The 18,767-nt window shown below is 39.2% G+C and overlaps 3 protein-coding genes across 7 annotated transcripts; 1 reads left to right on the forward strand and 2 right to left on the reverse strand.

The window, feature by feature from the left end:
- Positions 1-2,149: 2,149 nt before the first annotated feature.
- Erf1 (eukaryotic release factor 1) lies at positions 2,150-7,940 on the reverse strand. 5 transcript variants are annotated; one of them, XM_076908068.1, is made up of 12 exons: positions 7,698-7,940; positions 7,332-7,547; positions 6,984-7,159; positions 6,792-6,919; positions 6,557-6,707; positions 6,302-6,492; positions 6,083-6,212; positions 5,470-5,690; positions 5,230-5,377; positions 4,752-4,862; positions 3,005-3,021; positions 2,186-2,292 (listed from the first exon to the last, which is right to left on the reverse strand). In XM_076908068.1, exons 2-10 carry the CDS (start codon positions 7,415-7,417, stop codon positions 4,783-4,785), a joined length of 1,311 nt encoding a protein of 436 aa, XP_076764183.1. In that variant the 5' UTR covers positions 7,418-7,547; positions 7,698-7,940; the 3' UTR covers positions 2,186-2,292; positions 3,005-3,021; positions 4,752-4,782. The 5 variants fall into 5 exon arrangements, with proteins under 5 accessions (XP_076764180.1, XP_076764179.1, XP_076764182.1 ...); XM_076908067.1 differs by lacking the exon at positions 3,005-3,021 and having other exon boundaries at positions 2,158-2,292; XM_076908069.1 differs by lacking the exons at positions 2,186-2,292; positions 3,005-3,021 and adding an exon at positions 4,669-4,684.
- A 460-nt stretch (positions 7,941-8,400) lies between these two features.
- LOC143431351 (protein SERAC1) lies at positions 8,401-11,786 on the forward strand. The gene is made up of 15 exons (XM_076908019.1): positions 8,401-8,471; positions 8,552-8,679; positions 8,745-8,948; positions 9,012-9,139; positions 9,236-9,346; positions 9,441-9,576; positions 9,662-9,805; positions 9,877-10,134; positions 10,279-10,471; positions 10,540-10,704; positions 10,772-10,899; positions 10,992-11,144; positions 11,246-11,392; positions 11,513-11,579; positions 11,662-11,786. The coding sequence occupies exons 1-15, from the start codon at positions 8,401-8,403 to the stop codon at positions 11,777-11,779; spliced, it is 2,151 nt and encodes a 716-aa protein (XP_076764134.1). The 3' UTR covers positions 11,780-11,786.
- Positions 11,787-12,082: 296 nt separating this feature from the next.
- On the reverse strand, positions 12,083-18,360 carry LOC143431350 (uncharacterized). Its single transcript, XM_076908018.1, has 10 exons — positions 18,238-18,360; positions 15,662-16,060; positions 14,470-15,322; positions 13,707-14,366; positions 13,330-13,639; positions 13,172-13,242; positions 12,905-13,098; positions 12,679-12,806; positions 12,398-12,577; positions 12,083-12,301 (listed from the first exon to the last, which is right to left on the reverse strand). The coding sequence occupies exons 1-10, from the start codon at positions 18,335-18,337 to the stop codon at positions 12,125-12,127; spliced, it is 3,072 nt and encodes a 1,023-aa protein (XP_076764133.1). The 5' UTR covers positions 18,338-18,360; the 3' UTR covers positions 12,083-12,124.
- Between the last annotated feature and the right edge of the window lie 407 nt (positions 18,361-18,767).

Consider the following 18,767-nt stretch of genomic DNA (forward strand, 5'->3'; position numbering starts at 1 on the left):
TGTAATCTTTACCATACTCTCGTATCTTTCAATTTTTTTCGGACACCCTTCCAAAATCCAAATCAAATCCAAAGGATGTTGGACATTTTGAGAAAGCTTGTATCGCCTTGTTAAATGAAAATTAAACCATTCGAAGGAACGAAAATATTTTCTCGAGGACAAGATTGCCGAAAGGATAAGAAATTTTTTAGCAGATTATACAACTATGCTTATGGAAGAGATCATAGGCAAGCCATAATCTAAGTACGTAATCGATTAGTTTAAAAATAACGAGATGTATGGACGCGTTCTCTGTTTTTTTACTCCGCCTTGGGAAGAGAAAGAAAGGTTACACGACACTTACTAATAATCCCTTTCAAACGTTTTTTACCGAGTTCTTACAGAACTAGAATTTGCGTACTTAAAATAAATCTTTCGCCAAACAGAATATAAATGATCGCACCGATGATGATGATGATGGCGATGGCGATGGCGATGGCGATGGTGATTGCGATTGCGATTGCGATGGTGGTGGTGATGATGATGATGATGATGATGATGATGATGATGATGATGATGATGGTGATGATGATGACGATGATGATAATAATAATAAATAATTATCTAGATTCCTATTGAAAGAGAATGTTTACATATAAAAATTTCAAGAAACGTTAAGCTGACATTTAACATTTCGCTGCCTTGAAGACGCACAATACACAGATACAATACTTTTTGAACCATTATACGTTTTGGAATTCGTTGCGCACCATACCATAAAAACCAGATCGTCTTTCTTCTCATTTCGCTGTTGAACGTTCTATTTTGATGAAGTTTTCATAAAGCTTTATCCCTGCATCGCAATAATCTAATTATACTATCGATTAACAATACGTTAGTTTTCACAAAGGATCTTTGTCAACTGTACAGCGATATTTCATAAAAGATACTTCACCAAAATTGCACGTTTCGTTTCTCTTCACATTTATACAAATACATATTATCGTTTATTACAAAGGCATCATATGGATAAGCAATATAAGTGAATTTTTCTAACAGTTTCAATAACTGCAATGTAACTGAAATATTGCAGAGGGGCAATTCTCTTTACCAATGGAGTTGGTTGCACCGTTTCAACAATCGAAAAGATTTCTATCCCTGCTGGGTATACTTGCGGAACGTATTTCGTTTATATACAGTTGCGAGTGTACAAAATATAAGAATCGAGAGCCAGCAAAAAGTTAATGATAGAATACGAAAAATTATTCTCTTATACGTTTATTATATACGTGTATCACTCGATGATAGACGGAAAGATTTTATTTTTCCTGGGATATTCAACGCGATCTTAACTTATATCTAAGGCAACAGTGCCATTAAAAATTTAAGTCTATGTACAGAACTCTTCATTATTCATATGAATTTAGTAATCGGTATAGAATGCACGATACGTAAATTTTATATTTATGATAATCAGTTTATTACAGCTTATCCATAATTGTATCTGAACAAAAATAATGCTACATTCCTTCTCTCTCTCTTTCTCTCTGTCTCTCCCCCCCTCCTCTCTCTCTCTCTCTCTCTCTCTCTCTCTCTCTCTCTCTCTCTCTCTCTCCCTCTCCCCGTCTTTCTTTTAAATCGTAAAATTCGTGATGCGATGATAAACGTTAATTTTTGATAGAAAATTATGACGTCTCCGACCGTGTGTAACTGTACAAACATATTCGGCACGTGTTAGCGCGTGTTAACTATTCAAATAAATCCATGTGAATAATTAAAGAATGCAACTGTAATATAACTGTAATAACGTCGTGTGAGATAGGCAGGTATCAAGCTGGCTTAATTAAGTGTCACAGTCTTCGAGTTTGCCTTTCCTTCTTCACGGACATGGATTATCGACGCGCCACGTGTTGTTGGTTGTGCTTCACACCTTTTTGTGTATCGATTTTGTGAAATTGCTCCAATGATATCCTCTAATGAATAATTTCGTGTGTGTGTATGTGTGTGCGTGCGTGTATGTATGTGTGTATGTTTGTTTGTTTGTTGTTGTAGTTGTAGTTGTAGTTGTAGTTGTAGTTGTAGTTGCAGTTGTTGCTGCTGCTGCATCATTATGATAGATTTTTATAAACATGTCCTTCTATGTGCCACTTTTGAAATACGATGCGAGGAGAACATATACTCTTTCATGTTCTTCCAAAGCTAAAAGAACTGTCTCTTTTGAATCACGGATTTAATAATCATCCAGATCAAACGTATCGACCTCAACGTCTTCCAATTGCATGCTCTGAAAGTCCACTTTGTACCGCAATATACCTGTAAAATACACATTAAGAAAACACTATTTTAATAGATACAAACTTTTAGTACATGTAAATATATATCTTTCCGTTACGATGATTTTTATGTAAACAAATGAAAACTTTTCAACAACAACGATACAAATAATGATGCTCTAGAGGAAAAAAGTATTATGAGCAAATCGATAAAGAGTAGAGTTTGCAGTCCATCTGTAGAAATATAATGACAAATAAATTTAATATAATAGTAACGAGTCATGCATAATTTTGTTTACAGTGTCTTTCAATTTTTTTAACCAAATTTTAATACCTTAATAATATACTACGACAGGCTACGAAGCTACGACAGGGATTATTACTGCGAGAAAAACACTGTCCTTTCGTGAATGATTACACGATGCAATCGATGAAAAGAAAACGTTGCCATCGAAATGAACAAACGGATGATACATGATACGAATGAATGTTATACACGTATAACGAATAGCACAATTTCAAAATGATTAAATTCTAGTATCAAGAAAGTACTGGTACGGGGAATAAGGGAATTGATTATAATAGAATGTATCACATTCTTATTCTTCAAGTTAAATAATATTTCCACAAGTTATTAGTCGAAAGAGTTCTACGTAAGATGCGTATTATAATAACATTCTAAAGCGGAATGATATATGAGCTCAATGATAAAAGAGTGCAATCACTAAATTGGTAAAAAGCAATTACTATACCTTTCCCAATATGCAAGCTAATAGAAACAAAATATCAATTAGTACTTATGCTTGATCAAATACATTGACGACTATTTAACAAAGCCTAGCTAATTATTCCATAATCAACGATTAGTATATTTATGTTTTACATTTACATTTACCACCAAAATTGATCTTTGGTGATAAAATGAATATACTTGCCTATCGTACAACATGCAGCTAGCAATATTTTCAATCGTTATTCGTTTATATAAAGCAATGACAAGCAGCATATTCGTGTATACAATAATATAAATGAAATTCAAATTTATTATACGCTATTACATTAAAATATCGATACTAAATGTTGGTTGGTCCATTCTATTCTATTGCTGATGCGCTACATATTTCGATTCACGCGTATCATCTACTAGTAATTTCTCCAACACTACTGTTCTTTTCTACAACCTGTAATCGGAGGGCTTGCGCGAGTCATTGGACAACAAAGAAACGTAATATACAGAAATAATAGAACCAAATCAACGTTTGCAGTATTTATTGCGGATATTTGCAAAATACATTGTTCGGCTTCTAAAAGACAATAATAAATGGGCTAAGAAGCGTGTAACAAGCGTGCAGACAAAAAATTCCAATGTACAATCTACTGCAGAATGAAATAAGAAATAGTTAGTGGTTTCGATGTTATATTCCGAAAATCACATATATACGCCTAGATATGTACAATTTTTTTTCGCTATTACCATATACCCCGTTTTATTTTTAAATGGCAATATTATTTTTGGTACTTTTGTTAATTTCTACTAAACATACATGTGTTGCATCCGTAGCAGTTTACATATCAAAATGACAACTACTATTTAATAATACTAATTGCGACTGTATCGTGCGTGCGTCGCACATATTAATTTATGGATTTGACATCTGACTAAATGTAAAACACAAATATTTGGGATGTTTCAATTGTTTAAAATTGAAAATAGTTGTACACTGGAATATACTTTGACTCACCCTTCTCAATTTTTCATTCAATTTTATCCACGATTCGTATATGTATATACAAGATTTTCTTAATCTTTACACCACCAAGAAAAAAAGGAGACAGCAAAGTTTTCAGGCTTTTTATTCGTAAAATGTAAATATTATATCTCGAAATTCACAACTAAAAAAATATCTATTCTCACATTCAAAACTCATCATCAGAAGAGAGACATACATATACTACTAAATTTGCATAAAATTATTCAGCTAACTATTCAGTGAGAAATCCAACAGAAGAAACTGCAAATTGTTTGGACAAATTTATCCTCAATTGCACGTTAATCTTGTTACTGGTAATGAACAATTGTAATAGAAGGAATAAACACATTTCATCTCTTCGTGATGGGTACAAGATTTTTCTTATAAAGCGTTGCATTCTACATATTGTAATTCAATGCACAACAACAACAACAACAACAACAACAACAACAACAACAACAACAACAACAACAACAACAACAATAATAATAATTATTATTATTATTAAACAACCGTTATACGTATATGAAAATTTAGCATATAATACAAATTGTCGTCATTTGACTATTATTATTATTATTATTATTATTATTATTATTATTATTATTATTATTGTTATTATTATTATTATTATTATTACTTTTGTAAATGAATACAAGATTTTGATAAATTTGTCCAGTTCTGAAAGTAATATGTTCTATAATACACGAAATGTAAACGAATGCACTCAAGACAGAGAAAGAGCTACCTGGTCAACTTTGAGTATTTCACAGATGAAATTAGTAATCATCGAGGTCAACGTCATCAAGAGGCTCATCAGCCTGCAGTGACTGGAAATCAACTTTGTAGCGGAGGATTCCTATGCATCAAGATATACTCCATAATTAATGAAAATATTTTCAACTTTCGTTCGATACCATTTACTTTTACTTAGATACATTCTTGAAACTTTACTACCACTTTTTTCCCTTTTTAAAAGTATGCAAAAAGAAAGGAACCATCTTGAGAAGATTCCGCTATGAGGATCGATTACACTCTTATTAACAAAGTATCGAGAGTTTGGCTCAATGCCAATTAGCTAGTTAGACTAAAATGGAATCAGCCGCTTTTGTGTTAGTAATACACTTCGAGTGGATGAATACGAATTATTGCTTAAAAATATTATATTACTTTCAGTCGAGTTACGGTTAGTAGCGTTAAAAGTCAAGCGAAACTAGCAAACTTACCTCCAATGCCGCCGAAACCTCTTACAAACTGAGAACCTTCTTGGGATTTGTCTGTAATGATCTCCAATGTGGCACCAAAACTCTTGTAATTGTTTGCCAGCCATTCGAGCAAAGGCTGACAATCTACAAGTTCCAATTCTACTCCGCTCTAAGCGTGACAACATGAAACATCCGATCTCAATTACTCCAAGAATTTCATTTAGTCCAGTTTGTAAAATCTGTTCGATATGCTTAACTTACTTCTTTGTCGGTAAAATGAGTTTTGTCCTTCTCTTGTTCCGGTGTTAGATGTAAAACCTTTTCTTCCGCGTTCGTATGGTTCTTTAAAACGTATCGTTGGATATCTAAATTCTCCCAACAGATAAGAGTTTCCACGCTGCCTAATTCCAATGCTCTTAACGTATCTTCTACGCCGAAACAATATTTTCCTGTATCTTGTGAAATTTCATCGAAATAGCGGCCTGAACAGAGCAGTACACAATATATACTTAGCCACGAATTAGAAACAACACTGCGTTTTGCTTTCTCTTTTACAGACACTCTTTCTCATTCCATCTCAAATTATTACGTCGATCTATGCGCATACATTTATCAGAGCTTCTCAAACCGGTACTCGTATACTCGCACAAAATAGAAATGAGAAAAGGGGGGGAAAAAAAGAAAAGAAAAGAAAAGAAAAGAAAAGAAAAGGAAAGAAAAGAAAAGAAAAAGGAGAAAGGAAACATGTAAGTGAAATATGCACGCAAAAATATGTAAAAGATATGAAAATGTACGCGTTGTAATTAATTTCTATTTAGATTTTAGTGTGTCTGCATAAATACCCGCAGTCTATCGATCGCGAACGTATACTGACCAATTAATTTCTTTTCCTGGATGAATTTTACATTTTGTAAAGACTCAGCAGCCAGCTCGATAGCTTGATTAAAACCATTCTCTCCGCCGTACGAAACATCTACTAGTTTTATAACTTTCGCTTGCAATCTCTAAAGCAATAAAAGTTGCATAAAGCTGAATGAAATTAAAATCGTGTTTAATAAATGTCTGTTGATTAATTCACGGTGCATAAACTTACCGGATCAAACATGTCTGATTGACTAAGTTCGGTTTTAAAATCAGCACTACCCGCTAAAATTAAACCGGCAATATTAGGTTTGTCATTGGTAATGTACAGTTGGGTGGCCACCTCTGCAACTTTTCGCACATAGTTGTGTCGCTTTTCCATACGCAACCGGGCAAAACGAAGTGCCGATTGTCCTCCTCTACCTGAAATTTTAATCCCGTTAGCGTTATTTCCATATTGTTTAATAACATTTGTTTTTTTGCGTACCATGCTTCTTTGGGAGGTCTACCGTAAATTTGTGTAGAACCTCGCGAGTATTTCCCTGCAGCGTACCGAACAGCGCTCCGTTACCGTCCATCACGATGAAACCAAATTTGTTGTCGTCGGCGAGTAACGCTGTAAGCGCTTCGGTGTGGAACTGGAATGTACATAGAATAGCGTTAAAATTTCTGTTTTCTGGCCAATTTTGGCTCTTAGAAAATTCTCAAGAGCGATAAACTACCTTGTTGTCGCAAAGATAAAGAGATGTATTAATAGGCTTGAAGGGTTCGAAATCAATGTTAACCTTCTTTTCTTTTCCCTCTTCCGTTACAATGGTACCGCAGTATATTACCAGGCCGTTCGGAGGCACTAGAATAATGTTCGACGTTTTCTATTTAATAGACCAGGAAATAGAGGTATCGTTTTAACTTACCTTTAGTATATAACTTTAGCCTATGTTGTACGGACGTGATCGCACCCAAAACGGATAGTCTATTTACACGAGATTTAATATTGGACGCAGTCCCAAACTCGTCCGCTAACATTTTGCTTACTCTGGATATTTGATCTTTCGGAGGGATAATCAGCGAGATCATACTAGTCCCATTCCTGTAAGAAAAGGTAAACGATGATGAGGCAGGCAAACGTTTGGTCGTTTTAGCAACAATCTGTTGGTAAAATATATTAACAGGTTCCGGGGGGCCGAGGAGGAAACGTGCGGATAGAAAATTGAACAGCTGATGGGAAAAGGCGCGGTAAACGTTAATTTCGGCCTACTTACCCTCTGGCCATCTCGAGACTTTTTATAAGTTTCTTGATTTTCCAGATCTCGACATTGCGGTCGGCGGAAGTCTCCTCGTTGGACATTGCTGCGCGTTGGGTCGCGTGGTCGCGGCTTACGAATACGGCTACCGAGAGTTAATCGTTTATCACCAACGGGACGAAGCCTGGCAAGGTGGTCCGCGTCGACGTGAAAGCCGGATCTAAAAATTTTTTTCTCAAATGAACGATCAATCCGTTTATCGATGGATCTGCTTCGATCCAGTTTAGACCGGATTATGTCAGAAAGAACGTGTTCGTTCGAAAGAATCACTACTGTTCCGCACTAGTAAAATCCGACTATCATTCTCTCGCACTTCTCACTCACTTTCAGATCAGTATGCCGTTGTTTCCCGCAAATGTTCTGTTTTAAAAGCAATACTCGTGCCACAGCGGGTACCACGCGAAAGTGAACCTCGATATGCACACGTCGGCCATGCGATGGCACAGCGAAACGTCAGTGCTTCGGTGGACGTACTATACGGTACAAAATGGGAAGCAAAAAGACTGAAGGTTTCGTGCGCGAGCAGCGCCTCGAGGCCGCTTATCCCCTATTCAGGCGCAGCCGCAATTACATCTTACACCATCGTCTACTTGCTTGCTACTTGCTACTTCCAGTTTTATGCTTTCGTTTCGAACCGGACCGAATTTCTCCTTCTAGAACCATCAACTATTTACCATTTCGTCGAAATTTCACTATTTTCTCCTCCTACATTCTTCCTCCTACACCGACCGACCGGATTGCGTTCCATTGGTCGTGTCAACCGGTTCGCATCGTCACGTCTTGTCCAATTGTATTTATACAATTGTAAATATAATATATTGATCGAAATTAACCACGCTACATCGCAATTATCGTTTACCAAAAATAATCTAAAACCTGACTAGTAACTAGTTGTTTCGTTCTCGCGTGCAAACAAAATCGTTTCAACGATTCTTTCTCTTTCTCAATTTCGATAGACGATAGGGAGGAAGGGATTCTTTTTCTTTCCAATCTATATTATGTCTATGAATATATACTAAAAATAACGATGGGACTACAAGGTTATCAAAAATATATAGAGTATATAAAATCAACTGGATTTTGTTTCTTTATGGTTGGGTAAGTCGCTCGTATACGCATATATATACATATATATACACGCATACAATATACAATAACAATTATCAACACTTTTACAGCGGCTGTTGGTTTTTGTATCAATTGCGTCAAGTGTCCCAAATCTTACAAGCTTCTGTCCCTACCAATGTTCTAAGCAAGGAGCAACCGCACTCCCGCTATATTTATATCGATGATCCTAGATTCAAAGGTATTGCTTTCTAAAAGTCCATCGAAATGCAAACATTTTTTATTCGTTATCTTTTTCCATTCTAGATGTATTTATGTTTCGAAAAATTGAAAATTTACAATCGTCCGTCCCAGTGGAGTCACTTTCGTTCAGTCACGCTATAACCAAATGGTGGAAGTCGTTAAACCGTAATGTGGCTTACAAACTGTTGCATATGGCGAGACACGCCAACATGGAAACTGATCGATTGAGGGCTCTCTACGCTTTAAATTCTTTAAATCATTTAAAAGGTATCCTTTCTATACCAGTCTAGCGACGCTTCTTACATTTTTATTCAAACATTACTACCGCAGATTGGCACTATAGACATATCGCACAAATGTTGGACGCTAAAACTGCCATATCTCTTGCTAGAATACCAAACGTTGACGCGAGATTCTTCTTAAAGCCACCATATTATCACGTGCAATATAAATTACACGTGCGTACAGCGCATATTACGATATAGTATTTCTTTTTCTGATTCTCCGAAAGTTTGATTCTTAAAAGTTCAACTATCCTTATACCTCCTTTTCAGGACGTTATAGAAAAGATGCATCGGATGCTCCTTCGTTTGAGTGCTGTATGCGAAAATACACATCCGTGTCTTATACAATTTCTCAACAAAAAATTTAAAGATACACCTTCTGTAAGTAGTACACGTTACCTAGAGTTTTCAAACGTCCACTGTCGACATTGTCTCGTGCGCATTTTAATTTATCTACAAAGTATAAAACAAACAGGATAGTCTGATACTTGATCACGATTTAACAAACTTAGGGCTGGCTGTAGCACCAGCCACGGTATGGGATACGGAACTATTACAGAGTTGCGTTCAAACGTTATGCCATCATTCTTGTCTTGAACAATACAGCAAAGGTAAACCGTAAAGTCTGTTATTCTACTGATTCTACCGATTAGTACTTTTGTTTCGCCTGTTTGTTTCTTCCACTTTCATCTTTAGATATTATTGACGCTGGTGGTCTTCCGTTATTGATGTTGATAAAAAAAATCTTTCTCGACAATACCGACGTGTGCATATTACTTGCAAAGATCATTTCCAATATTTCGCTTCATTCCGAGTGTTTGGACGACATTTTCCAAGCAGGTATATATCGATCGTTCAACAGAGTTTAAATGAATGTTCGAATAATAATTAAAATCTCGTTCGTGTTTTAGGTTGGATCGGTACACTGGTAGAATGGTCTCAAAGCAACGATATAAGATTGTCGGTGCCGGCTAGTCGTGCATTGGCAAACTTGGATGTAGATGAAAATGAATCTGTCAAATACCCGAGGCGCATATATCTTCTCCACCCTCTGCATAAAACTAGAGCGAAAATAAAGCTGGATGTTGTTTTCTTACACGGGCTATTGGGTGGTGTATTTATAACATGGAGGCAACGAGATGTAGACGCATCTCAAGTTCGAGTTGTAGGTTTGTTAGTATTACAAGCGATAATTTAGTGTAAATGGTAACCGTATACTAGGAACTTGTTGATCATCTTAATTAAGCATAACCGAAGAAACGGAACCTTCTTTGTTGTTCTTCTTTTTTTCCACACACTTCACTTTCGTCTAGATCCCCATATTATACAAGACGGAATCAATTTTTCAAATTTAATTGACGATCAATCGCAAGAATTTCTGAAAGATTTAGCTTGCGACTTGAGAAAACGTGAATGGGACAGAGTGGGACAGGATTTTGAAGTGATTTTAGACGATTGTCCGGAAAATATTAACTCCAGAGCGAGTGGACCATTTTTCTGCAGCGGGTATATTTAATTTCGTTTCCTTCGAATTCATTGAGAAATTTCATTGAGGAATTTCGCACCAATTTCAGAGACGATGCGTGCATGAAGAACATTCACCGAGATAAGCAGCGCAAAACACAGTGTTGGCCTAAAGACTGGTTACCAGAGGACGTCCCATTTCTTCGTGTCATCGGAGTTAATTATGACACAAATTTATCAATGTGGACTCCTTTGTGCCCGATAGAAGGCGTACGGTAAATATTTAACTGCGGTTAACACGGTCATTACGGTCATTTCTATTATTCTGTTACTATTAATTAGAACCGGTATGAGAGAAAGAAGTAAAGAATATACAAAGAAATTATTAACCGCCGGCATTGGAAAACGACCAACGATTTGGGTATGTCACTCGATGGGTGGTTTGTTAGTAAAAAAGATGCTTGTGGACGGTTGGTTTTTTGTTTTCTCTTTCGATAGTATCAAATATTTTGATCGTTTTATACAATTACTTAGCCGCGACGATTAATTACTCTGCTTACAGAATGGAGGAACGGTGATAAAAATGATATATGCAAAAATACGCGTAGCATTATATTTTATAGTACTCCGCATCGAGGTTCTCGCGTGGCAGCATTGAAACAAGCGACACAAATGGTAGTATGGCCATCGGTTGAAGTACTAGAACTTCGGGAAGGTACATGTATTAAATATTATATACGATAGCGTCGTACTTGCTCGACCGAGTCTTCTTTATCGCATCAAATATGCGTAGTATATTGAATACGTTTCTTCTAGAATCGCCGCAGTTATTAGAATTGCATAACGACTTCCTCGATATGCTGAAAGAACATCCTATGGAAATTATCAGTTTCGTTGAAACCAAGTCTACTCATATAACACCATTAAAAGTGCCATTTCAGTTTGTTACTTCCAATTCAGCAGGTATAATTTAAATAGAAATTAGTCGTTTTTTCCTGTTCAGCACTCATCTCTAATTATTCTATTTAACGTATCGCTAACCTCTTAATAAGCAAAAACACTTTAATGTTAAATTACTCTTAGATCCCGGTGTAGGTGAATTCTACGAGATTAGCCAAGATCATTTGTCTATATGTAAACCGGCAAACAGGTAATCATTTCTAAATACCTCGAAATTTTCTTTCTATCCATTAGAGATTAAGCTGATTCTATATTTTATTCTTATCTCGTAGACATTCCTTTTTATATCAAAAGCTTTTGAACGTATTGAGACGTCACATACCAACGCACGAGAAAACAGCCATTTCTCCAATTATGGAACTGTTCTCATTGCCAAGTAAATTATTGTAATTCCGTACATACCTCTATATTCATCGACTACAGATAATATTAAAAGATTCCTTACGACGAGTCGAAAGATAAACCTCTATAATAATATACCCCTGTTTGTTTTTTCTTTCTCCCTACTCCTCAATTTATGCATGGAATAAACACCACTACCGATCGTTTATTTCTTTGACTAGAACGAACAATCAAATTTCTTTAATAAAATCTTCAATAAAGAAATACAATGAAAACGATGAAATTGTTCGATAAGAGAAATTTCTGTAGTCAAGCACAAGATGTTCGTGTATGTTGCCAAATGAATTGAATGAAAATAAAATCGATAACAGTTTTACTTTATTACCGTCAAATTTAGAAATTTGTGTCGTAATCAGGATGATGACGAGTCGATAAATTTGTTGTACTGTCGTAGCCGCCATATTTACTACTGGTGTGAGACCCATTATAGTAGTAACCGTTCCATTCTGACCTCCAGCTATCGTACATGTTATATTTCTTGTTATCTTGAAAAGATTTGTCGACGAGTGCCTTGAAATTAAAGGAAAATAAAAAAATATATATATATAAAAGTGTACATATAGAAATCGTAATTCCTTTTTTTTCTTCTTTTAAAACTATACCTACCTTATTGGAAGTCGATTCGAACGACTTGTCGTTCCAGGAAACATCTGGATCAGTCCAGATTGTATGAACCGGTTTTGAGTAATCACTAGATCTGTGGGATGTAATGTTTTTCGCAACTTCCTCTTCGTAAATCGTAGATATAGATGGTTTCAATTTCGAAGCATTATGACGATTTATCAACTAGAATGAATTTATTATTTAAATTGAATCATCGATTGGGGAATCGATTAGGGGATTCTTTGAGATTGGCTTTTTAGTTGCTAAATTTTGTTAATACTTACAACAGAAACACCAAATATAATAATGAAGACTAACCCACCAACACCAATTACGATCACAGCAATTGCCCATTGTGGAACTAATCTATCATCTTTTTCAATATGTTGAGGAATATCCGCTTTAGGTATTACTGTAAAGAAATTTTGTTTAAACGAAGGAACGATCAACGAAAATACAAGATATTATACAACAACAACAACAACAACAACAACAACAATAACAACGCACCCACGAAGTCTGTATATTTCGGATCGATCGTAAATGATCCAAGTTTTATCGAACCTTTCGTTCTGGTCTCGTTCCATCTGTTTGTGTTGTACGTGCGCAATGAGTCGTGGAAAATAACTTTCAACTCTTGCGTGTTAACTTTCTGTTCCATGTCGGTCAATTCAACAAAATAATCTACTAAAATGCTACCCTGGCTAAAATGAATTGATTAACCAAAATTAAATAATGTACGTGTAAACGATGTATGTATATACCGTGCATTACTACCTGAACGAATCGATTCTTATTTTTTTGTACCATTTCGCTAGGACAGCAGATTTTGAGAATACAAAGTTCATCTATGATTAAAAAAAATTAAAACAGAACACTTGGCTCAAAAATTGTGTTTAATGCGCGCAATAACGCGGAATATATCAAAGAAATACCTCTTGTTCGATTTCATTGGCAAACTTTTGCCACTCTTGAGTATTTCGATCGAGCAGTTCCGGTACCCAGGTCGCGTTACCAATTATCTTTATGGTTCCGGCTACCTCGCATTCTTGTTCACAGACCCCTGGAGTGGTTGGTCTAGGCGTTGTCGTCGTAGTAGTCGTCGTTGTGGTGCTCGACGTCACCTCGGTTATCGGGATAATCGACGCGGATGAAACGGTCGCGGTACGGGCAGCTTCCAGTAACTTTTCAATGGAGATTGGCGTTGTCGATGGCGTGGGCCATCCAGTAAATTCTGTGGTAGCTCTGTGAACGATCGGATCGACGCCGTTAGATGAAAAAGTAAACTTTCTCCAAGAAAACTTGTTTGTACCTGGTTGGCCAGCCTTTCTGAATTTTCGGCGTAACCGAGCCAGGTCCTTCGCCCCGAGAGCTCGCTGGTGTGGTGACCTTATGAATAGGTTTTCGTCCGCCAGGTCTGCTGGGAAACACGATTTTCAATCCCCCGGGTTTCTTTGCCGCGGCTAGAGCCGCTTCCGTTGTCGAAGAAGCATTAGATTCCATAGAATTTTCGGTGAGATTTTTGCTTTTCTGCTCGTAATCCCTCGGTAACAGCCCGGTAATGTCGAACTTGGACTTGGCGAACAGATCCTGGAGTGCTTTTTCAGCCGGCGATTTCTCGGATGAACCAGCTGCACTCTTGGTTGGTGTTGCTGCGGTTTTAACCGTTGTGGTCTGTTCACTTTTCACGTTCAAGTTACCCTCGTTCTTCCTCTTGTTATAATTCGGTGGCAACAACGATGATATGTCAACTTTTGACTTTGCAAGGATGTCGCTCAACAGGGAGCTTTCCGTAACAGTCGCGTCCTCTTTTTTCAACTTGTAGCCAGGTGGCAAGAAGGCGGTGATATCTTGTACGATCACGTTGGCTTTAGCCTTTTTCGTCGCGCTAGGGGCGGTGGTATACGCGGTCAATTGAATCTTACCACTCGCGTTTGTCGTCGTTGAAGTTGTGCTGCTCTTTGTGGGCCATCTGAGGAAAGTTATAAAAAAGTTTATTTCGCGCGTCTTACTACTAGGGGTAAACCTAAACTACGGGGTAATATTAGATATTGAAATGCAAAAGAGATCATCACCTAAATCCGGTCTTGGAAAGTGGGGACGCCGTTGTCGTTGAGCTCCTCGCCGCATAATCACGCGGAAGTAGCAGCCCCTCCAATGGGTCCCTGTCAAGGGTGGTTTCAACTGGTTTCGGCTTTGCCGTGGCATGATCGATCCTCTTGTCGTTATATCGACGAGGCACGAATTTGCTAATAACCGGTGTCTTGGCGGTGGTTGTGTATCGTTTTCTGTTATTCCTCTCTCTTTCGTTCAATACTTCCAATTGAAGAGTGTTACCGGCAGTTCTGAAGCCACCGGCGAGAAAGCCGCCGAACAACTCCGATTGTACCCTGTCCAATTTGTCGATAATGCTTTCAGTCGACTCCGGGGGCGGTGAGGTCTTCCTCTCGCTGTTAACACCGATCGGCTCGATACGATCTATCACGGGAAACGGGAGAAATCGGGCGCCCGATATGCTGCGACTGGTCTGAACGGAAGCCAATATTCTAGACGTGTCCTCGGTCGTCGCCGCTGTCACCGGTTCTTCGGTGGTACCCATGGACGTGGACGAGGGTGGCGCCGCGACTTGTTCGGTGGTAGTTGGAGAGGAGGTCGTCGGCACGGAGATGGTCCCATTAACGACACTCTTCGTCGTAACTACGGACACCACGGCTTCACCGATCAAGATGGAACTGTCGGCGATGGAGGAGTTCGTTTCCGCCTTTGGCGGGTCGATTATCGCGAACGTTTTATCGCTACCCTCCATCGAAGAGCCTTCTTCCTCGTTGTTCCTCGCGGAGAACTCCTTCCCCTCTTCCTTTTCTTTTGCCTCCTCCTCCTCCTCCTCCTCCTCTTCCCCGTCCGGATAGTCCAGGGTTTCGGCGTTCGCTAAAAATTATTTATTCGATCTTGCGAGTCTTGTTTTTGCGGACATGTTACACGGAAGAAACGGGTGTGGAACGCGTTCCCCTCTACCGGTTTACTCGCGAAACTTTCGAACTTACTTCGGGAACTAAACTAGGCGACGAAACGCCTACGGTTTACATAACGCTAATGGATACAGTTTGAAAGGGCGACGATTATCCGATAGTACCGTGCCGTTACGTGACGATTTCCTATGGTCTTTAAATTTCCAAGCGATCTTGGAGAGCTCTATTATCCACACCGTAACATTTTTTCGAAATCTACGTAAGGCTTGAAAGCGGTTGCCTTGAAATTTTCTCTTACCTACAGCCTGGTACCGTGACCGATTACTACTTTCATAATCGTCGTAATAATAATACGCCTCGTATTGACTCGTCGAGGGATCTTCTAGGTAATCCTCCTCTCTGGATGTGTCTTTCGTTGGACCAGTTCTACTAACAGCTGGAGACTTGGCATCGGTGATCTTCGAGAGCTCTTCCGCTTTTGGATTAACTCGGACTCGGTACTCGTCTACCTCCTCTTCGCGTTCTCTGTCGTCCTTTCTGTCTGTTCTCGACGTCTCCATGACGTTGTTCTCGTCCAAGGAGCGCGATAATGTTTTACCCGGATTGTTGGCCAAAGGTGATGCATCTCTGTCCTGTTGTTCGTACACCGAATTCGTCGGTATTAGACGTGACGATTTGTCCCACGACTCGACTGATCCTTCTGAATAAAACAGATTAATTCGGTATAGAGCGAGAGAAAATGTATAAATGAAAGTATAAAGCCAAGACGTTTTTCACTCAACAGTGAACAATTTTCTACGTGCCACCGTGACACCGAGTTGATTATGAGTTCAGTTTAGATTTTCCAGTGAGAACGACGGAAATATAGATACCGTTGAAAGGGGCTCGTAACTGGAATAGTTCCGTGGGTGCGCCCGCTATGGTATCGACAAGGCGCTCCACAGGCATTCGAAATCCCACAGCGAATATAAATTAAGCCACGGTGTGTAATATAATTCGCACCTCGAATGCCTTAACTTTTCCCGAAATTTTCGCTAACCACGAACTCCTGCTCCTTCTCGGTTGTCGGCAAATTCATCCATCTATCGTTACGTAACTGAAAATCGGTACGATTGAAAATTGATGCGATACGATTGATACCGGTTCGTACCGTCCGTGGGACTTGTTTGGCACATTCACGATCGAGGCAGCAGGAAGTATTTGCTGTTGAATTATAACGGGTGTACGTGCACGAAAGGGGCGAGAAGTCGCGCGTGCCACGGTTGGCCAACGAAGTTGTAAATACACGAGCCGGGAGCACAGCCGTTCTCCTTTCGATCGTCCTTCGACTTCATCGCTCCTACTCTCTAAAAGTGCACGTATGTACGTTCACACGAGTTCTTGGCTTTAACTAAGTACTTGCTGGTAAATACCGATCCTGTTACAATATTTCTTATCATTTGATTATCGTTATCGAATCTTAAAGCTCGGTTCAATGCTTTACATATACACCTGGGGCGGTCAAAATTTAGCGGTAAAAAGTGAAATCATTTTCATATCAGCCGGAAAATATCACAAGTGTCTTATTCGTGCGACCGTACCGCGGGTAAGCGTCGAAACGAGTAGTGTGACCTCGTACGATCTCGGATCGATTAAAACTACTAGCTCTCTCACTCTCTCTCATTGAATAATAATGCATACATGTAGAATCGCAGGTCGCAGAACGGCATCTAGCCGTGTATTTACGACGATATTTTGAAACAGTAATACGTTTCATGCTTATTGTACCGTGACTTTCCTTATACAACGCGAATGTAAAAGGCGAAAGATTACGCTGCCAGACGGCTGTGCCATTTTCTGGCCTACAATCCTAGTGAAAACCAAACCTAAATAAGAAATGCGCCTCGTCAAAGATTCGACGCTCGATACGCTCGATACATCGTAAGCGAACGCGCACCGTTATTATGCCGTGAATCAGATTTAGATGAACGTGAAAGAAAATGCGCGCTCGATATGGCCATACGTGTTGACACAAACTTTCTCTAGACAAGTTTCTTTTTCAAGGTCAGCGGTTCAGCTAGAAAAGAAGCCAAATCATTCATTTGCCTTACTTCATTTCTCAACGCCATCCGTGACACCGTGGAAACAAGCGATCTATTTCTTTCCTCTCATCTATTATGCAATCAGTGAAACGTGCACCGATTACTTCGATTCATAATTCTATTAATTCGTCGAAAGGAATTGCTTTACGCACGCGAACATGGAAATATTACATTCGATGTAACATGAAATCATTACGCGAAATAGTTGCGCGTTCGCCGCAATTTTAGTGGATACCACAATAATCTCTCAGCACTACCGATATCATTATTACAGACTACAATAGAACTTTGATTGCGTTACGCCGCTACTGTACGTAATTCTTATACGTTGAATTCTGACTCTACTCTATCGCGTATTGTATCGCTATCCTATCCTATCCTATCCTATCATATCCTATCCTATCCTTTCCTATCCCATCCTATCCACCCAGGTTTAAGGCCGGAGCCAGAGAAAATTGTCACTCAAGGTTCTCACTGAATCGCGACACTCGTACATCGTCGACTCGCTGGATTACATAAGTACACCACCTACGCGTTCTACTGGCATTACGTTGGCGACATTAGGTGGATAGCGCTTTCGCCGTTCTTCCTATGAGACCTGGAATCTCATCAAATTCCCGCACTCTTTTTATCCATGAAAGGATCGCGCGACTTTTGTCGGTAGCGTGCTCTCTCGGTCGGAACGCGAAACACCTTAGCGCACTCGAACTTGCCGTTTCGAAAGGGTCATTTTCCCGCGGATCTTTTCGACCAACGGAAGACGGGAAAAAAAAAGAGAGAGAAAGGGACTCACCGTGTTCGTGACACTTGGTCGCGAGCAAGCAGCAGCCGAGAACGAACAATGTCGGAATCACGTCGATGGGTCGGATAACGTTAGTTTTGCGCCTCGACATCGTCCTCTAGCGCTTGTTCACACCGCGCACTTTTCGTATCGACACGATTTCGCGGTAGGTCTTCGCCTAACTGTCGGAATAACACTGTAACATCGTAACGACGCCGAGTATGCGCGTACCTTTTTCGTCGCGACGTATCCGCGTTGTTCTCTTGGTTTATCGATAGTCGACGGACAGGGACATCCTCGTAAACAGAAAAGAGCCGTTCCCGAGCACGGCACGCTTGTCACTGGCCACGGGTAGAAAGCAAAATCCCACTTTCACTTGGTGGCTGCGCGTCTTGCAAGGCGGAGCTGGCACGTCGAGGCCATCGAGATCATTCCCTCTCCTTTCTGCACGTTCACTTCTCTCTGCGTCTCTTATCGCGTGTAACATGTCTTTGTGACGATCAACGAGAGGGAGCCGATACTTAGGAAAACCAAGGGGACGG

Source organism: Xylocopa sonorina, chromosome 17 (assembly GCF_050948175.1).
Source record: "Xylocopa sonorina isolate GNS202 chromosome 17, iyXylSono1_principal, whole genome shotgun sequence".
NCBI lineage: Eukaryota > Metazoa > Arthropoda > Insecta > Hymenoptera > Apidae > Xylocopa > Xylocopa sonorina.

Coding starts and splice junctions, on each gene's coding strand:
- Erf1 (XM_076908065.1), bottom strand. CDS start 7,417: ATGTCCAACGAGGAGACTTCCGCCGACCGCAATGTCGAGATCTGGAAA. Junction 7,160..7,331: donor AGTCTCGAGATGGCCAGAGG/GTAAGTAGGCCG, acceptor CTTTTCTTACAG/GAATGGGACTAGTATGATCT. Junction 6,213..6,301: donor AATCAGACATGTTTGATCCG/GTAAGTTTATGC, acceptor TTATTGCTTTAG/AGATTGCAAGCGAAAGTTAT.
- LOC143431351 (XM_076908019.1), top strand. CDS start 8,401: ATGGGACTACAAGGTTATCAAAAATATATAGAGTATATAAAATCAACT. Junction 9,140..9,235: donor ACGTGCAATATAAATTACAC/GTGCGTACAGCG, acceptor CCTCCTTTTCAG/GACGTTATAGAAAAGATGCA. Junction 9,577..9,661: donor TCTTGAACAATACAGCAAAG/GTAAACCGTAAA, acceptor TTTCATCTTTAG/ATATTATTGACGCTGGTGGT.
- LOC143431350 (XM_076908018.1), bottom strand. CDS start 18,337: ATGTCGAGGCGCAAAACTAACGTTATCCGACCCATCGACGTGATTCCG. Junction 14,367..14,469: donor CTTTCCAAGACCGGATTTAG/GTGATGATCTCT, acceptor AACTTTCCTCAG/ATGGCCCACAAAGAGCAGCA. Junction 12,807..12,904: donor GAAATATACAGACTTCGTGG/GTGCGTTGTTAT, acceptor ATTTCTTTACAG/TAATACCTAAAGCGGATATT.